The 20,582-nt window shown below is 33.0% G+C and overlaps 2 protein-coding genes across 3 annotated transcripts in view; one reads left to right on the top strand and one right to left on the bottom strand.

Annotated features, from left to right (window-relative positions):
- Positions 1–1,171: 1,171 nt before the first annotated feature.
- Positions 1,172–2,539, bottom strand: LOC131843661 (uncharacterized). 2 transcript variants are annotated; one of them, XM_059192351.1, is made up of 3 exons: positions 2,432–2,539; positions 2,056–2,234; positions 1,172–1,325 (listed from the first exon to the last, which is right to left on the bottom strand). In XM_059192351.1, the coding sequence occupies exons 2-3, from the start codon at positions 2,216–2,218 to the stop codon at positions 1,258–1,260; spliced, it is 231 nt and encodes a 76-aa protein (XP_059048334.1). In that variant the 5' UTR covers positions 2,219–2,234; positions 2,432–2,539; the 3' UTR covers positions 1,172–1,257. The 2 variants fall into 2 exon arrangements, with proteins under 2 accessions (XP_059048334.1, XP_059048342.1); XM_059192359.1 differs by having other exon boundaries at positions 2,371–2,458.
- A 362-nt stretch (positions 2,540–2,901) lies between these two features.
- The window catches only part of LOC131843482 (kinesin-like protein Klp98A), a 41,177-nt gene continuing 23,496 nt past the window's right edge, over positions 2,902–20,582 (top strand). The window contains exons 1-9 of the mRNA XM_059192153.1: positions 2,902–2,955; positions 4,987–5,056; positions 8,813–8,923; positions 12,585–12,701; positions 14,459–14,698; positions 16,831–17,006; positions 17,960–18,099; positions 19,134–19,246; positions 19,970–20,140. Coding sequence (XP_059048136.1) covers positions 2,909–2,955; positions 4,987–5,056; positions 8,813–8,923; positions 12,585–12,701; positions 14,459–14,698; positions 16,831–17,006; positions 17,960–18,099; positions 19,134–19,246; positions 19,970–20,140 — 1,185 coding nt within the window. The 5' untranslated portion in view covers positions 2,902–2,908. The remainder of the gene's footprint in view (positions 2,956–4,986; positions 5,057–8,812; positions 8,924–12,584; positions 12,702–14,458; positions 14,699–16,830; positions 17,007–17,959; positions 18,100–19,133; positions 19,247–19,969; positions 20,141–20,582) is intronic.

The raw sequence follows: 20,582 nt of genomic DNA, 5'->3' as shown, positions 1-20,582 counted from the left end.
GCAGTTTATACAAAGTTAGGAACTACATCCAATAATAATTCGATATAACTCCGATAAAGTTAAGTATGTAAACATTTATAAAGAATGAATGGTCATTAATGGCAAGAGCTTTTTCTTTAAAATGTGATAAGCTGCTACTAGCCACTTTTAGTAAAAGATATCTTAAAGATTCTTTCACTCATTTAGTCGTAAATAGGTATCAAATATATTTACAGACCCTATTTCGCATTTATAATATTATTATGTATGAATAATGTGATGAAATTCCTCGTCTACGGCAGGCTTTTAGTATATTTTAATTTGGATTTCTGTATAATAAAAATAACTGTATGACGTCACAACTTGAGCAAATACAACCAAATAATGAAACCAGTGTGTTGTAGTATTGCAAGTAATACTTGTGCATTCCTCTAGAACCTAGCGGTGTTGTGATGGACAATGTGTTGTTTTCATTACTGATGATATTGCCAGCAATTTATTTATTGATGTAATTTGTAAGGTTTTTTTTTTAATTTATATTGTAGTGAATAAAGCACTCTTACCATCTATTCTTGTATTTTAATTAATTTAATCAATTATCTTAATTAATAGTATCCTAATCAGTTTCAATGACTCAAATTTCCACCCTTAGATTGTAGTATTAGTTGTGAAAAACAAAAAAACAAATACACTCTCACATTCTTAATATTATAGTATTGATTAGAATATATCTTCCCTTATATGTTATCTACTAAATTAATTCAATTTCTTATTACTATTTGATTTATATAATGTATTTGTGGACAACATACTAATTGGTCATGATTAATTATTGATTATTATAATTAAAAATATGAGAAATATTCTAAGAGAGATTTTGAGAGATATATATTACTGTTTTCAATTTCTAAAAACCAAACAATTCTGAAAGTTTTATATAGATCCCAGTTAGCAGTAACCTTAAATTTAGAAGCAATATCTGACAATGAAAAATATGTAATATAAATAGAGACATAAAATAAAAAAATAAACAATTTGTAGCTCTTATCTACCTAGCTCACCATCTGCATCATGTCAGCCTTTAAAACAGAGTATCACAATCTATTCATTCATTTAATAGCTACAAATGAAACTTATATACCCTTAATTTGTGTGAGGAGTTAATTAGAGGATTAAACAATAAAACAATGAATCTAAGACATGATTTTACTTGATAACTTAAAACAATTTATATGTATTGAACTTCCCTCTTATACACTTGATTATTTTACTAATAATTTAATGGTGTTCGGCAGCCTCCTTCCTCCTGATCTCGGCCCATTTGCTAACATTCTCAGGTGAGTTAGCTGTAAGGAGAGAATAATATTTCAAATGTTAAATTTGCACAACTTCTAGAATGTGTGATGTTTGTGCATGTGGAAAAGATTCCAAATGAACTAAAAAATCTTTTACAGAGATAGGAATTCTTTTAGAACTCTATATGTCAGTCCTGATTTAAATGAAAAGACAAGAAAATATTTTACACTTAGCTATTTATTCTTACTACATACTTATATATTAATCTTATACTAGGGAGACAGAGTGGTTCCGAATCAATTTGCTATAGCCATATCAAGAATGCTGCGCATTATAGCATGCAGCAATCAATTAATATATAGTTTATTTTTCAAAAGCTGATTCCGAATAGACTGGCAATTTGTGACTTGTCTTTGATTACTAAAGCTAGTTACAATTTATTAAAGGATCTTTTTTATGCAATTTGATTGCCAAACAAGCAGGTGACCCACCTGATGGTAGGTGGTAACTGTCGCCTATATATATGAACAGCACCATGGACTTCAAATTACTAGGTAACACCCATAATACCACTTGTGTAGCCACTCTACAGGATTAAGATGTCATGAATATATATGTTATTCTGTAATTTCGCATAATCTCACCCTTCTGAGTAACCAGAGTTTATGTATGAAACAACAGCTCAATACAGAATAGACTCTGGGTAGACATTTTGTGTTTCTAGTGCAATCGTAATGTTTAAAATATTTTATATAAGAATAATATGTCAAAAATATGTACCCAATTTGTGGATCTTGTAGAAGACAGGTGTGGAGACACCAATAGCGATCAACCAATAACGCCAGATCCATTGGTTTTGTACGTAGTACTTGAGTGGGAACTGCGCAATCTTAGCAGTGAAGGTGTACGGGAATTTCATGGGCCGGCTCGGAGTCTCGGACATGTTGGCGAATTATTTACTGCAAAATGAAATTGTTAATTATTATGTAACGATCCAAGTGTCATTGAGACAATTTTGTAGTTAGAGTTAACGTATCAGTGTTAAACATACAAATGTAAACGAATTATTAGATAAACATTTAAATAATTTACTACCTATTATTAATATTTAAATGATAATATGTAAAATGAAAACTAAAGAAAAAAATATTCTAACCTCAAGAGATTTGAAGCTATTCGATCAATCAACAATCAGCTATTTGTAAAACTGACAATTTATAAAGGTCATTCAAGGAGTGAATTCTTTCACTGTCAAATAACAGAAGTCATTCTTGGATGGCTGTATGGGCGCTTTTCCCTTTGTCTTTTTAATAAAGGATAAAGAACCAAAGGAAAATTATTTTTTGACTGATTTAAAAAGTCTTAATGGTGACAGTAAGTGGCGGTTGGCATTCTAGTGAAAACTAAATTACTACTTCTAGAATGTTTATAGTCTTCACATTTAATTCATTGCAACATTGTCAGTTGGCAGCTGTCACCTAACTTTCAGCTCTGTGCTATCAAATTGACATATCGAAATACAAAATCTGTGTATATGAAAAACAAAATGTCAAGTTGTTTTATGGTGTCGTTTTCCTTTAATTTTATGTAATTTTAGTATAAAATAATTGTATTAGCAATATAATGTTTGACAATGGCTTCGGTAAAAGTCGCTGTAAGGGTTCGCCCATTCAATCAAAGGTAAGTTATTATTCCAATCAGAATTCACCATTTAAAGCCAATGTTTATTGTGTCCCAAGATTTTACTTTTCATTTGCGAAACAAACTTGTGTCTGTATTATTTGATAATTATATGGCATGTTGCATGTTATTCTACAAAGGCATTACGACATTATCGACTAATTATATAGACAATAACTAGGCATGTTTACAATTTAATTCTGAGATTTGGAAGTAAAAAAAAAATAGTGATGTCATATATAAAGTGGCAATGACTTTCACGGTTCAGTTGTATTTAGAGCGCAACTGTACCTCGGCCGGGTGATTTAGATGAAAGTTGACGAAAAAAATATAAAAAAGAATGACCCACATTGAGAGTAATTGTCCACCTTTGTGTGACGTTTTTGGAGAATGTCCACTTGATGTTTTGTTTGTCAACATGCCAGTCATTCACAAACACTCTTTGTTTATTGTTGAATGCAAATACTTTGGTTGGATTCACATTATTGTTCAGATATGATATGAGATATAAGAGTGTATTGTATAATAATTATATTATATTAAAAGTAAAAAAATAGTAGCAAAACATATTGGTAACAGTACATTATGACCCTTATGACAATGAGAACCTAAAATAAATCATATAGTTATAGTATGAAATGTTCTTTTAAATAAATAACTGCACTGTACACTTGTAAATTACATGGGCATGTTTATTTTCAATAAAAATACAATCCTAATACCAACCTGAGACACCTTTATATTTTTAAAACACTACAATAGTATTATTTTATTTAGTTATTTATTATTAATAATGTTCAAGTCACAGAAAAATGATATAAACATGACAAAATAAAATAAACCCTAATACCTTTTTTTTAATTCCCTTTTATTGGAGCAGTTCAAATGTTTTTAGTTCTATATTTGAATAATTCTAATATTCTTAAGATTAAACTTATTTCTTTAATGTGAATGAAGTTTTGAGTCAAAACAACTGTTAAATCATATTTACTTAGCAAAGCCTATTATTCACTAAACAATTCCTTGAATGATACTTGTGCATGGCACTTGTTATTGCACAGGATTCTCATTTAATGTTAGACATAGGCACCTATATAAATAGACATTGTAAATAAACTGGCTTTTAAAAATAATAAATAAAATATTCAATTCAGTTTCTTGCCAGTTCTTCTCAATAGCCTCTATATACTGAACTGGATGTTAGGGAAAAACTATAATATAAAGAATTTGATGTTCATAAATGTTTAAAATTAATGTGTAAAGAAATTTGTTTCCAATTGCTGTGTGACCTGCTGTGACATGTTAGATTTTACATTATTACATCTAACAATGCATAATTTAAAAACAAACTGCATTTTACAAATATGATTTCTTTCCATTGAAAATTATATATAGATAATGAGATTTCTCACATTGTCAACTCCTTGTATGATTTCTATGATGTGTAGAAGAACTAGTGATACTGCTACAACACTATCTACTCAGATAGATATTTAATAACTGAAAAATAACATGAAACATATGTTACAAAAGTCTTGTATAGTATTGATTTTATTTACAATTTTTAAGTCTATATTTCCAATTATGTTTTCTTCTTTTATGTATGGTCACATCTGGTTTGAAGCCTCCAACTGGCTCCATGATTTTTTGTTTGTGTTCTATAACAATAATTGTCACCCTCAATATAAGTTTTTATCAAAAAAGTCAAATATGTAGGGTACTAAAATATAATCATTCTATGTAAGCCTCAATACAAGCATTCATATTAAAAAACATGATTCTAAAATATAAATGTGTTTTAATCCATAATAGTTTGTCTGTATTTAGTATGATTAAGTTCTGAATAAATATTTTCTACAACAAGCAATTTTTTTCTTTCTTTAATCAAGCATATCACTTACTCTTAGACAACCATAGTACATATGTAAATACAAACATCTCGGTATCTCCTATGGCTTCTCTAAAAGCGTTCGATCCCAAATGGGGATATTATAGAGGAAGATTGATCTAATAAATAATAATTTGTTACAGAGAGAAGGATATGAGCGCCAAATTGATTGTCCAGATGGATGGCAAGAAGACCAGATTGCTCACAGTGAAAGTAAGTACAGGTTTCACCAGATGCTTTATGTTATATGGCCTCGACCGTTTAGCAGTTTGCTTTCGATAGTCGCATATTTGATTCCTCGCACGGTACAAACATTTGTATTTATTGAGTACTAGCTGTGCCCGCGGTTTCACTCGCGTGACATTTATAGCCTATATGTCATTCTGATGTATGAGCAATATTACTGTAAAATGTCACCAAAATCGGTTCAGTAGTTTTTGCGTGAAAGAGTAACAAACATCCATACTTACAAACAATCGCATTTATAATATTAGTAACATTTGCAGTAGCATCCTCTGATGATGTAACCTGTAACATTATAGAAACATTGATGGCATTACTGGTAGACCTTACTGCCAATGACTTTAGGTTTCTTTTCCTTGTACAATACAAACATTTGTATTCATGGGTATGACTGTTTCTATGCAAAATGTACTTGTATTAGACTAAACTATAGTATCCCTAGTAAAAGCTTAAATTGGGACTAAATGGTGCAGTGTAAATTGTCTTGGATTGTTATTATTATTGAAGACTTTGAATGAGTGTGTCTGAACTTTGTACGGAGACATCTGAGATTTCCGATATTCTTATTAGACGTCAGATATAATGCAATATATAGAGTTCAGATATTCTTGTTAGACGGGAGAGAACTTTCATAACTTAGACATGTAGACTTTGTGTCGGGTATATCTAACCCATATGTTTCCATCCAACTGTGTTGGCATAGTTTAAATAGTGTATTTGTGTATTTTAGTGCTACTACTTTGTAGGTTCTCAGTGATTTAATTTTATTACTTCCTCAAACTTAAGTTGCCAATGGATAAACAACCATATTAGTATAGCAGTTAAGCACACTTTCCTTACATTACTTTCCTTATCTAAATCTTTATTATATAGAATAGTCTGACATATAGTTTTGAAAGTCAGTATTGTCAAAACCTAATGAAATTCCACAAATATTTCTTTCTGGTTCGGAGTGATTTCAAGATAAGTAATCTATCAAGAAACTCAGCTCCTATTCTTTTCAATTGAGCTTTTACATTATTACAAATACAGATACGTTTTTAAATTAATTTAGGCAGAATATAGTGACCACCAGCATAGCTGTTGTATTTTTTTTATAAGGAAACAATTATAATCAGTAGTCTAAATATATATAACTCAAAGGTGACTGACAGTGATCTATCAACGCACAGCCCAAATCACTAGACCGATCGGGCTGAAATTTGGCATGCAGGTAGATGTTATGACGTAGGCACCGCTAAGAAAGGATTTTGATTAGTTCTACCCCCAAGGGGACAAAATAGGGGATGAAAGTTTGTATGAAACTTTGTCAATTTTAAACCGATCGGGCTGAGACTTTGCATGCATAAAGCTACTATGACGTAGGCATACCCTTAGAAAGGATTTTGATAAATTCCACCTCTAAGTGGATGATTTAACGCGCGAAAATAGAAGCCGAGGCAAAAGCTAGACGTTCATGAAAATGGCTGTACAGTTTCGTGTATTATACATTATCTATTTTTAGTCAAGTAGTTATACACTATATGTAGATAGGAAGGATATAAAGACAAATCAAAGTACCTACAGGACATGCATGACGCGTCATCGACCGCCCTGACTTAAACTGGCGTAGTAACACTACATTCTTATTTGCATCGTGGCTTAGGGTTGTCATATCATTACATAGTATAATATATTTTCTCATGTAAATATTGGCTAGTTTTGTACCTAGTTGAACTAGAGTCTGTATTAAGTTAAAGTTTATGTACTAATATATTTCTGATTCCTGCGAAGCATGCCTTTAGGTTAGTGCAGGGATTTTTGTTATAACATTTTATCTCTATTCATTCATGTAAAAGTAAATAAATAAATCGTTATATAGTATAAAACAAAGTTGCTGTCGCTGTCTGTCCGTTCTTTATGCTATCTTTAAAATAGTTTTTGAAGAGGTTTTTTAAATAGATAAAGTAATTCTAGAGGAATGTTTATAAAATACATGTACACACGGGTGAAGAAGGGGCGTTTTGGGAAGGGAAGTTTGAAATCAACGCAAGAATTAACAACTAATGTACCCTTTATGCAGATTATCTAAAATAATGACTGATTGTGACTTGTGTCTAGACTTGTGTGGAAAAAATTAACCTAAGTTTCCCCCATATATATATATTTCGTTAAGTCGCGGTCAATTATTCGGGGGGATTTCATATACGATTTCACAAAAATACGATCTTCGAGCCAATGTTGCGTTTAAGCCAATTTGAATACATATGGAAAAATATATTTATTTTTGTAGTCATAAAATATCAGATCGAGTGGCAACCCTGATTTTATGACTACATAATGCGCTTTATATGAATGAAAAGTACCTATTCAATCATCATGCACAACCTACACTATCTATTCTTAATTCACTTGATAATATAATACATGTCACATATTAATTAGAAATTTCTCATCCTTTCATTGATATTAATTCGGTTTACAGCGACTTTGTTTTATACTATGTAACGACTTTGTTTTATATATATAATGATAATCACTGTATTAATTCATTAATACGGTGATTATCATTACATAGTATAAAACAAAGTCGCTGTCGCCGTCTGTCCCTATGTATGTTAAAATCTTTAAAACTACGCAACGGATTTTGAAGCGATTTATTTTAGTAGATATAGTGATTCAAGAGGAAGGTTTATATGTATAATACATGTACACCCGTACGAAGCCGGGGCGAGTAGTTAGTTACATAGCATAAAACAAAGTCGCTGTCGCTGTCTGTCTGTCCCTATGTATGCTAAAATCTTTAAAACTACGCAACGGATTTTGAAGCGGTTTTTTTTAATAGATAGAGAGATTCAAGAGTAAGGTTTATATATATAATGCATGTACACCCGTGCGAAGCCGGGGCGAGTAGGTAGTTCAAGATATTTTATATAATTGTAAATAACGAGTCACGCTAAATATTTTTTTATTATTTTTCCTTTTATATATCCAGAGTTTTAAATTATGTCTACATCTTCAGCATAATACCTTCTGTAAGCGAAAGTATATGATGTGTGTATGGATGTTTGTTAATGTTTATTGTGAAAATATTGTTTCACCCATCAATTCTGGTTTAATGAATAAATAGAATAATAATAATAATTTTGAGTTCAAGTTATTAAATACTAGCTATGCCAGCGGTTTTTAAATTTTATAGCCTATATGTTATTCTGATTTACAAGTTTTAATCCTTAAAAATTTCATCAAAATCGATTCAGTAGTTTTTGCGTGAAAGAGTAACAAACATCCATCTATACTCACAGACTTTCGCGTTTATAATATTAATAAGATTAAGATTCTCATCTATATATGTATATATAACTCAAAGGTGACTGACATAGTGACCTATCAACGCACAGTCCAAACCACTGGACGGATCGGGCTGAAATTTGGCATGCAGGTAGATGTTATGACGTAGGCACCGCTAAGAAAGGATTTTGATTCGTTCTACCCCCAAGGGGACAAAATAGGGGATGAAAGTTTGTATGAAACTTTGTTAATTTTAAACTGATCGGGCTGAGACAGTAGGCATCCCCTAAGAAAGGATTTTGATAAATTCCACCCCTAAGGGTATAAATTAACGCGAGCGAAGCCGCGGGCAAAAGCTAGTTCCTGTATAAAGTACATACAGTTGCATTCCCTAGGTCAAAATTTAGTTTAGAGGTTCAAGTTATCAAGTATTGATTTGTTGTATTCGTGTTATAGAATAGCAAAGAGCAAAATGACGCCAACCGGGAGAAGTATAAAGATTTCACATTCGACCACTCGTACTGGTCGTACGACAGCGGGGACCAGCACTACGCGTCGCAGGAACAGGTGAGTACACAGCGCCTTAATACCGATGTTTGCGGGTTCGATTCCACGCACATCTCATTTAAGTTTTAAGTTGCGTTCCAACTTATCATTTATTAATATTAATCAATGTTCTATTGTTACAAACTGGAAAGAAAATAGTATATTTTTGTGTGTTTGTGTGTTTTAAACGTAACAAGAACAAAAACTTTATACCACTGTCCACGCAATTTTCGCAAAAAAATTTTTGCTAAATCACATATTAATATAAACATTATATTTGTCGTTGTGTGAATTTTTCAGGGAATTGCTTAGCTTGTTAAGCAGAGCTCGTTATGGGTACTAAACCACTGTCAAATATATTAGAATACATTTTTTTTAATACACGTAAAAATAGAAAACATACTCTGGAAAACAAATGTTGTACAGTGCGAGAAACCAAACCCGCGACTATGCGAAGAATAGTGGTGTGCTAAACCGCTATTCCACCGAGGCCGTGAAATACAACAGAAATCAAACTGGATTCAATATTTGTTGTAAGAATACAATGCTCGTGACCTTGTCCGTACTGTCTCACATAAAGGATGACGTAAATTCGGTTACCCGGTTTACTTACGAGTCTGAAGACGCATGAATAATCGTGGATAATTGTATCTGAACTGCGCACGTTATTTTTACGAGCTGAATTACGAGACCCATTATATCTACTTGTAAAATAGCTCGCTGTCATACTGTTTCCCCAGATAACTTGAAATGTAAATTTTTATATCTCTGGGATTACTTATATTATTTACTAGCTACTCGCCACAGCTTCGCACGGGTGTACATGTATTATATATATAAACCTTCCTTTTGAATTACTCTATCTATCTAAAAAAACCGCTTCAAAATCCGTTGCGTAGTTTTTAAGATTTAAGCATACATAGGGACGGACAGACAGCGACCGCGTCTTTGCTTTGTGAATTATAAATTAAACATTGAAATGTAATTTTTATATTTTTTTTTTGTGTGGTTTTTTATACACCCCTCGTCTATTCTCTGATGGGGAGACGGCCTTTGGAGATAATTCTTATAGGGTTAAAAAAAAGTGCTATATTATGGTTAGCTATAAGTAACTACACCAATTAACATATAGTGCGCCATATAATTACGCAATATCAAGGTGATAATGATAAAACACACGTGTTATCGCAAACGTACACTCAATAATATCGTTATCGTAAAATCTTTTCATAGTATACAATGAAGTCGCTTCAGATATCTGTTCGCTTATATCTTTGAAACTACGCAACCAAAATCAAAAATTATTTATTCATGTAGGACATTTTAGCCGATTATGAAAGCAAATTTGTATTAATACTTTTTTCCTACCGCCCAGTTCAGTATACAGATTCAATTGAGAAAAACTGATAAGAAATTCAACTGATTTTTTTGTTTTATTTATCCGTAACGGAAAGGCAAAGAGTCTAATTTAATACTATTACCAAAAAATAACACAACTGTGGTCATTTTATTCATTTTAGTAAATTTAATTTTGTTAATAATTTGTGCAAATGATGCCCCTGGCATACAGTAATTTAATACATTAAGCCCATACAACCGTTGTCTTTGGAATTTTAACCCAGTTTATACATTATGTACTTATATAGCTTTCAATTCCATCCATCAATCTACTTATCAACGTCACAAAGATTATTTAGGCTCTAACCTCTGCCGTTTCGTTTCAAATTACTCTCAATGCCTTAGATAAAGAAACATGATTATTGACTTTACCATTTATAATTAATGGTGTTACACACGGTAGTTAACAATAGAGAAATAAAAATAAGATAAGACTAGGTGTCTATGTCTAACATTAAATGAAAATCCCGTGCCTGAACAACTATTGCCATGCATGCTCGTCATTCAATTAATCGTTTAGTCAGTAATAAGCTTAGCTGAATAAGTATGATTTAACAGATGCTTTGCATTGTTAAGTGTCTTTTTTAAATGAAAAATCCTATGCAGGAACAACTATTGCTAACAACGGCAGTGAAGCAGTAATTTGAATGCAGTTTTTGGCTATAGATAGAGTGATTCTAGAGGAAGGTTTATATGTATAATAGTGGTACCCATGACTTCGTCCGCATAAAATAACTTGACCAAATAATGAAAATATATTTAATAATCTCACCTAATAAAGGCCTAATAAAAAAGTTTCATCGTTCTAGCTTTAAAAATAACGATACTTCACCTTACAACATTTACAATCTTTCATCTCCCCTTTCAACCCCCTTGCAACCCTTTTTTCACATTACAAAATAGCCTATGTCCTTTCTCAGGGTCCAGACTATCTGTGTACCAAATTTCATTTCAATCGGTTCAGTAATTATGGCGTGAAATCGAGACAGAGTTACTGTCGCATTTATAATATTTGTAAGAATTACAAGTACACTCGTGCGAACTCGGGGCGGGTCGCTAGTCATATATATATATATATATATATATATATATATATATATATATATAATGATAAGAACTGTATAATTAGATTTATGATTACTCATCGCTGCTATTTGTTTAGGTTCTTTTGTATTATTCATGAAATTGAAACTAATCTACAAATATATAAATTTGATTGTAATATCTATGATATTTAGAACTGTATAATTAGATTTATGATATCAAGCACGATTTCAAGAACAACCCTCTTAATTAATCAGGAATCTTTTGTAATCTATTTATTGCATTAATTGCAGAACAAAACCAATTAAAATAGAAAATATGCTGTTTAAGCTAATATATATAAATTTGATTGTAAGAATCTCTACATCGTGAAGATATTTTTGCATTAGAAACATAGTACGTTTTGCAGAACGTAAGCGGTTTAAAGGCCAGCTACGACATTTTCCAAAAAAAAAAAATGTAATTGAGAGAATATTCTTACTACTAAATATACACAGTTTAGTACTATCGATTTTCAAGAAAGATCAACCCTCTTAATAAATATATACATTAATTGCTACAAAAGAATAATCTCTTCGATAATAAAACAAAAATAAGGAAAAGCTATTTATATTCATTAAAAAATATAACTGCAGAACAAATTACCAATTAAAATAGAAAATATGCTCGTTCTAGGGAGATTAAAAGAAGTTCTGCTTGTTCCCCATATACCCTGGAAAATTCACACAGCGCCATCTAAGTCCTTCAAAGCTAGATGTCGCTGTGTCGATTATGTTCATATCTCTACATCGATGGTCGGTGGCAAGATATTTTTGTTTGTATCGGTCTAGGTGTGTTCTATATATGTATGTATTTACGAAAAATATCTATGTCTTTGTATCAGTTGTCTAGTACCTATAACACAAGTTCTGCTTACCTTGGGACTGGAGGGCGCTGTGTTAATTGTCCAGGGTTATTTATTTATGTTCTCCCCGCCGATCGAGCCCCCGTCCAATTCAAACCGGGATCGAAACATCGATCGATCACGACGAACTGAGCCGAGGTGCGAACCCCTAGCGTTGCCTTCAGAACAAAATCGTATCCGTCAGGCGGGAGTTGGCCTTCAGCCGCTCCTTAAGTCTTTCCTTTATTTTGGAGTGCTATCTGCACTCGCTAACAGCAGTAAAGGCCAGCTACGGCTAACAGCATTACAGAGTAGTCCGAAAAGAAATGTTTTTGACTTTTGGTATTATTTTGGCAGGTGTTCGCAGACCTTGGCCTGGACGTGATCGACAGTGCCTTCGAGGGTTACAATGCGTGCGTGTTCGCGTACGGACAGACCGGCAGCGGGAAGACATTCACCATGATGGGCTCGTCTGTGAGTATATCCACGTCTCATCTCTCTGTTTTTTTTTAATAAGCGTTTTGGGCTGTAGAATAGAATAGAATAGAATAGAAAACCATTTATTCAAATAAACTTAATTTAAGCACTTTTGAATAGTCATAATAATTTGTTTTTTATCTACCACACGTTCGGAAAGCTGTCTCATCACAAGAAGAACGAGCAAGATACTTGTGTGTTGCTCTTTTAAATAGCTGTTACCAGCCTCTTATTATTTTTTGTATTATTTATTGACTGCGAACCCAGATGACCCGCTGCAGGTATAACCTGGTAAAATGGCGTGTCGCTTCAAGGGAGGCTTGTGACTGCGGAGAGCCATCCCAGACTACGGCCCATCTATTGACCTGTCGTTTGTGCCCAACGTCCCGCACAAAGGAAGATCTAAAAAATGCGACAGAATGCGCAAAAGTCGTTGTGACATTTTAGGGAAAATACATGCCATTAAAACGAAAGAAGAAGACTGGAAAGTTTCATCAAAATCCGTTCAGTAATTTTCACGTGAAAGAAACAAACATCTATCCATACTCACAAACTTTCGCGTTCATAATATTAGTAAGATATCGCTATTAAAAAATATTATAGAATTTGATGGCGGATGAAAATGTAGGGTTGTATTTATTTTTTAATGTCGTATCCTAAAAAAATAAAAAATTATATGGTACCACACAGTAAGCGCCAGGCTATTAATAAAAAATCAAAATCGGTTCTCGTAAAAAAGTGTATTGAAGTAACAAAAATAATGCAATTGAATTGATAACCTCCTTCAATTTGTTTAAGGTTGAATACAGATTGAATAAATCATTTTGTTTATATTATTAATCGGGTCTTAACACGAACTAATTTTATGGCAAGTAAAGTCGAAACGTCGCGAGAGGTAAATACCTTTATTTGCCATTGATTTAGTTCGTGTTAAGAAGAAAGTTTAAAAATAACTAAATCATTTTGTTTTTATTATCGGATCACTATGTTTATATCTGGCATATCAGTTAAACCGCTCTGATACCTGCTATATTATACTCTTCTGATTATTATGTGTACACGATGATTTATAGATAAACGGCCTCGGTGGTCTAGCGGTGAACCATACTGCTTGATTACCGATGGTCGCGGGTTCGATTCCTCGCACTGTTGTAACACTTCCGGAAGTGGTGGTTAGGTTTCCGCACTGAATGTTTGTGGTTGTACATATTAAACATAATAATAATAATAATAGATAAGCAGAAGGTACGCAGAGCTTATTATATACTAGCTGTACCCACAACTTCGTCTGCGTGGAATTTAACTTTTTTTTTCTAAAGAAAAAGTAGCTTAAGTTACTCCTTATTAAAAAAAGTCTTTAAAGTTTAGTACAAATGCTTAAAATGAAAAGAAATTCTATTTGCGTATTATAGAGTTAGATATTAGACAATATGTCATCATCAATCATATTATTGGCGACTGTTTAATTGCCCTAATTTATGGGCATGCAATTTTTTAAATTTATTAAAATAAAATAATCTATAATGTCAATGATATAAATACTTAGACATTTTTTTTAAATACATACGTAATATACATAAAAAACACCCAGACCGATACGATCAATTATACTTATGAATACAAATGTTTGTACCGTCTGAGGAATCGAACCCGAGATCTTCTGAAATAAAGCGGCGTGTTAAACAACTAGACCACTGAGGCCTTCCAACTATTACATTACTATTACCATTAATGCATTTCTAATTTCTTCCCAGGAGTACCAAGGTCTGATCCCCCGGATCTGTCGTCAGCTGTTCTCGCGCGTGGCGGCAGGCAAGGAGTCCGGGGCCTCGTACCGCACCGAGGTCAGCTACCTGGAGATCTACAACGAGCGCGTGAAGGACCTGCTGGCCACCGACGCGGGCCACTCCCTCAGGGTCCGGGAGCATCCCAAACTCGGGCCGTATGTGCAGGACTTGTCCAAACATCTCGTTTCAGATTACGATGATATACAGGTAGGATATTTTTGTTTAATAGGTATTTATTTAAAGAAAATTTTAACAGATTCTGCGGTATTAGTGCACATTTGACAGCCTCGGTGGTTTAGCACACCGCTTTACTATCCGATGGTCGTGGGTTCGATTCCTCGCACGGTACAAACATTTATATTCATGAGTATGATTGTTGGTATCGGTCTGGGTGTTTTCTATGTATAATATGTATTTATTTACAAAAAATATGTATTCATGTATTTATATCAGTTGTCTAGTACCCATAACACAAGCTCTGCTTAGCTTGGGACTAGATGGCGCAGTGTGAATTGTCCTGAGATATTATTGTATTATTATTTTTATAATAATATAAAAAATATCTTAGATGTTCATATGATAGTAAATTGAATAATCCTTGTTAATGGTATTTATTTGTTACATTTATTTAAAAGTTCAAGTCTTGTCAATTCTTATGATGAGTCATATATCCGGTAATGAGTTCAAAAATTGACTATTCAAAAGTGTTCATTTTTCATTCATAAACAAGTTTTCGACAACTATGTTCCTCTTGTCTACCTATACTGAATACAGAGTATTTGAAACATGAAGAAAAAAATTCTTGAAACTTTAAAGACTGTCCTATTTACAATACATCAATCAAAACTATAGATGTTAAAATATTAACATAATATAGTTAAATAAAAATAAAAAACTTGGCTTATTACAAAATTTGTTTTTATTCATCATCAGAGCAAAAATCATTGTTTTTTCGGTGACATTAATTATAAATCTGTCTGAAAAATTGACAATAATTTATCTTTGAAACAGTGTTTTGTGTTAAGTTTATTTGAGACTAAAATTGTTCATTTCTATTTCTATGTCTTTTAAAAATGTAGACAGGCAATTTTCTTGCTCATTCTTCTTACATTATTTTTTTGAGTGGTAGAATTAAAAAAAATGATGACTATTCAAAAGTGTTTATTTTGTATTAAGTTCATTTGAATAAAGATTATTGGTCTCTTCTATTTTATTCTATTATTCTTGACATGAGTCAGATCCATCCAAATATTGGTACGAATATAAAAATATACAATATACACTATTACAACAAACACAACAGTTTATCAAAAACAATAACAAAACAGTGTGAGCGCAAAAAAAGCATTCGTGCATCAGACCAGAGGTTAGAAGCCGAATTACGAACAAAATGACGACCGACGCTCGACGCAGATGAACGACGTTGTCGTCTCGCTCGCAGCGCGATCTTCATAAGCCGTCAAATACTGATTGTAGTTACATAACCAGCTTATATCAGAGCCACAACAACATGCCCAGCGAAATAATATTATTTTGTAGTTTCCAAGGATCTATTCACCTCATTGTTCATTCATCTGACCGAGAACTGAGATCACTATTACTTTAAATATGGCAACATTATTTCATAACGTGACATTAGCTACTGTCAGTTAGCTTCGTCTAATTAAAAATACGACTATAGATGGCGCTGTGTGAATTGTCCTGAGATATTATTATATTATATATTATTATTATAATATAGCTAATATCTTAGATGTTCATATGTATAGTTAAATTGGAACCTAATCCTTGTTAATGTGTATTTATTTGTTACATTTATTTAAAAGAGTTCAAGTATCTTGCTCATGCTTCTTATGATGAGTCATATTTCCGAATGAGTGAGAGAATCAAAAATATGACTATTCAAAAGTGCTTATATTAAGTTTATTTAAATAAAGATTATTTCTATTTCTATCTGTATTAAAAGAGCAATACGCATGTTTTTTGTTCATTCTTCTTGTGATGAATCTGCGTTCCGAATGAGTGATAGAATATAATATGACTACTCAAAAGTTCCTTGTGTTAAGTTTATTTGAATAAAAATTATTTCTATTTCTATGTCTATTAAAAAGCAATACGCAATTTTCTTGCTCATTCTTCTTGTGATCTGTATGAGTGGTAGAATTAAAAAAAAATGTCTATTCAAAAATGCTTATATTAAGTTCATTTGAATAAAGATTATTTCTATTCTATTATTCTTGTTATTAGTCAGAGTTCCGAATATGTGCTAGAATATAAAAATGTGTCTATTCAAAAGTGCTTAGTTTATTTGAATAAACACTCTATTTGTATTTGTATAGGAGTGCATGCACCGCGGCAACCTTCAAAGGACAACAGCGTCGACGCAGATGAACGACGTGTCGTCTCGCTCGCACGCGATCTTCACGATTACGTTCGTCCAGGCCAGCTACCTGCGCCACAACAACATGCCCAGCGAGACCGTCTCCAAGGTCCACCTGGTCGACCTGGCCGGGAGGTGAGACATATAATAACTAGCTGTACTCGCGACTTCATCCGCGTGAAGTAGTGAAAAGTCATTAGTAGTTTCAGTAGACAGAGTTACTTTCACATTTATAAAATTAGTAAGGTTTTTTATAATTTTTATATAAATTGGCTCAAACAGTTTATAAACTATTTGAGCCAGTCAAAAATGTCGAATTTGCATAAATACTTTCATCTCCTATTTTATTTTGCTCTCTTAAGGGTAAAATTTTTACGAACTTTGAATGTCATTATTATTTATATTCAACAACTTAAACAAATAAGTTTCAAGCTTCTAGCTTTAAAAATGGCGCTTCTTCCATAATACCTTGCATCTCCCCTTCTCACACAGCGCAATAAGTGTAGATTCAATAACTGCAATTTATGGAAGGTCGTAAATGCATCTAGTAGCCATCTAGACTCATGTTAAACTAGTTAAAGCTTGTGTTATGGGTAATAGATAACTGATATAAATACATAGACTTTTTTTTAATAGATACATATGTTATATAGAAAACACCCAGACCGATAAAAACAATCATACTTATGAATACAAATATTTGTTCGGCACAGAGGAACAGACAGCATACCAGGAATCAAACCCGCAACCATCATACTTTTATTTATAGAATTTTTCTTTATATTAATAAATTAATTAATATTTGAAAGTATACGACGGCCGATACGACGATTTACATCCGATGGTCGCGGGTTCGATTCCTCGCACGGCACAAACATTTGTATTCATGAGTATGATTGTTTGTATCGGTCTGGGTATTTTCTATGTATAATATGTATGTATTTACGAAAAAAAAATTATCTATGTATTTGTATCAGTTGTCTAGTACCCATAACACAAGCTTTAGTTAGCTTAACTTGGGTCTAGATGGCGCTATGTGAATTGTCCTGAGATTATTATTATTATTATTATTATTATACGGCGTGTAGCGAGCGTGCAGACGCGACGGGCGCCACCGGGCAGCGGCTGGTGGAGGGCGCGCACATCAACAAGTCGCTCGTCACGCTCGGGTCCGTCATCTCCGCGCTCGCAGACTCCTCGCATCAGCAGCAACAGCCCGCAGGTATCTGTTGTAGACATATCTAATATAATTATAACTGGAAATATGTTTTAACGGTAATGAAAGACAGAGTGAAGTGACATATTATATAATTTTATTTTTACAGTTTTTATTAATAAATAATAAAAAAATCAGTAAATATATTAATATCAAAGAGTTTCTCAACAGTATCCACGTTGATAAACATTAGCATATGAACTTAAACTTTTATCTACCGTAATCAAGGCAAACGAACACACCTGCTGTTTTTTTTATTGATGATAATGGATACATCCGTCTGCGGTTACGGTTTACGCTGGCGGGGCACCAGTGGAAGAGATGAACAATATGAAATAAATTTCTTAAATAAGAATTGAAATAAACGTTATAAGCAAGTGCATAAGGTCTATCATTAGCAAAATCTCCGGTTACAGTTTACTCTGGCGGGGCCCTAGTGGATAAAAAGATGTTCAATTAAATAAATTTCTTAAAGAATTATAAATAGATGAGAAAAGAATTGTAAAAAAATATATGAAATAATTTTTAAAGTTATAATTAGCAAAGTCTACGGTTACGGTTTGCTCTGGCGGGGCGCCAGTAGATAAGAAGATGATCAATTAAATAAATTTCTTAAAGAATTATAAATAGATGAGAAAAGAATTGTAAAAAAATATATGAAATAATTTTTAAAGTTATAATTGGCAAAGTTCTCTATAGATAAAAAGATGATCAATTAAATAAATTTCTTAAAGAATTATAATTATAAAGAATATAAAGAAATATATGAAATTTTCATAAGGTCTATTATTGTCAAACAAAAATTAGAAAATTTGTGATCCATTCCAAACCACCCTTGGAATCGCAACTCACGTTCTCTATTCTTCAAAATACATCGACCTTAATTATTATAGAAATTTTCCATAGGATCCATTCCATAGTCTTCTATAGCCATATTATATCTCCTCGGCATATACCTTTTTTGAATAATGTGTATGTACTATTATAAAAGATCGTGAAAAAAGATTAAAGCATGTGGTACTTAATGTTGTAAATTGTTTAACCAGACCGCAGTAAAAACAACAAGAAGAACGTATTCATCCCGTACCGCGACTCGGTGCTGACATGGCTCCTGAAGGACTCGCTCGGCGGCAACTCCAAGACCATCATGATTGCAGCGGTAAGTCAACTCGACCACATCTGTACTAATACGATTATTTACTTTTTTATTTTATATTATGGCTCGGGACATAGCGCATTTGCCAGAGATAACAGTTATTTACTTCTTTGTGTCCTTTCAATATTTTTTTCTTTTTAGTCAATTAACATAGAAATAGAAATAATCTTTATTAAAATAAATTTAATATAAGCAGTTTTGAATAGTCATATTTTTCATTCTACCAATATTACACATTCGGAAATCTGACTCATTACAAGAAGGAGCAAAAAAACTTGTGTTGCTCTTTTAAATAAATACACATTAATAAGGATTAGGATTCCAATTTATCTCATCCAAGATATTAGGTATATTGTGTGCACTAATTCTGTAGAATCTGTTAAAATTTTCTTTAAAATAAATATCTATAACACAAAAATAACCAACCTGTATATAATCATAATCTGAAACCATCTCAAGAGGTATCATCAACAAGAGCCCAACGAAACTTCCGCGAGCTGCGCGAGATGCTCTTATATAAATGTTGTCAACGAGGATCAGAATTCCGCGAGCTGCGCGAGGAGATTTTTAGAATTTTGTCATCAAGGCATCCAACTATCAAATAGCGAGATAGTTACCGACATCATCAACAAGCCGACCATCAAGTCCCAACACAAGCAGCACCCATTCCCGAGTATGACGTATGACTCTTGTAAGTTTATTTAAGTGGTGTTCGTTCGTTGGTAGATATCCCCGGCGGACTGCAACTACGGCGAGACGCTGTCGACGCTGCGGTACGCGAACAGAGCGAAGAACATCATCAACAAGCCGACCATCAACGAGGATCCCAACGTGAAACTCATCCGCGAGCTGCGCGAGGAGATCGAGAAGCTACGAGCGCAGATAGCCCATAATACCGTAAGTTGTTAGACTTTATTAGAATCCGGCAAAGCACTTGCAATTCCCCTGGTCTTGCAACTTATCCGCCAGAAGCTAAAATATCATTTTGATCATTGGATGAATGGCGATCGTCCATCGTGCATTCTGCTAGAATTTTTTGCGACGCGCAACCTCATTTCGAATCACCTTACAATGATATATCCGAACCCATACGTTTTTGTGACTTTACAGAAAAGAGCATATTCCTTCTTAAATGACCGGCAACATACTTGCAATTCCTCTGGCATTGCGGATGCTCGTGGGCGGCGGTAATCACTTACCATCAGGTGAACCGCAAGCTGCTTTGTCCCCTATGCTATATAAAAAAACAACAATGTATGTCTTGATGGCCTGGTAACCGACCACGCTGTCAATAATTGATGATTTGGATAGATTTATCACAAGGAATCGAACCCGCGAC

This window comes from Achroia grisella, unplaced genomic scaffold (assembly GCF_030625045.1).
Source record: "Achroia grisella isolate CSIRO2021 unplaced genomic scaffold, CSIRO_AGI_Agris_v1 utg1086, whole genome shotgun sequence".
Taxonomy (NCBI): Eukaryota; Metazoa; Arthropoda; class Insecta; order Lepidoptera; family Pyralidae; genus Achroia; species Achroia grisella.
The sequence above is the reverse complement of the archived record's forward strand: the minus strand, read 5'-3'. Positions and strand labels throughout refer to the sequence as shown.

Coding starts and splice junctions, on each gene's coding strand:
- LOC131843661 (XM_059192351.1), bottom strand. CDS start 2,218: ATGTCCGAGACTCCGAGCCGGCCCATGAAATTCCCGTACACCTTCACT. Junction 1,326..2,055: donor CTACAAGATCCACAAATTGG/GTACATATTTTT, acceptor CTCTCCTTACAG/CTAACTCACCTGAGAATGTT.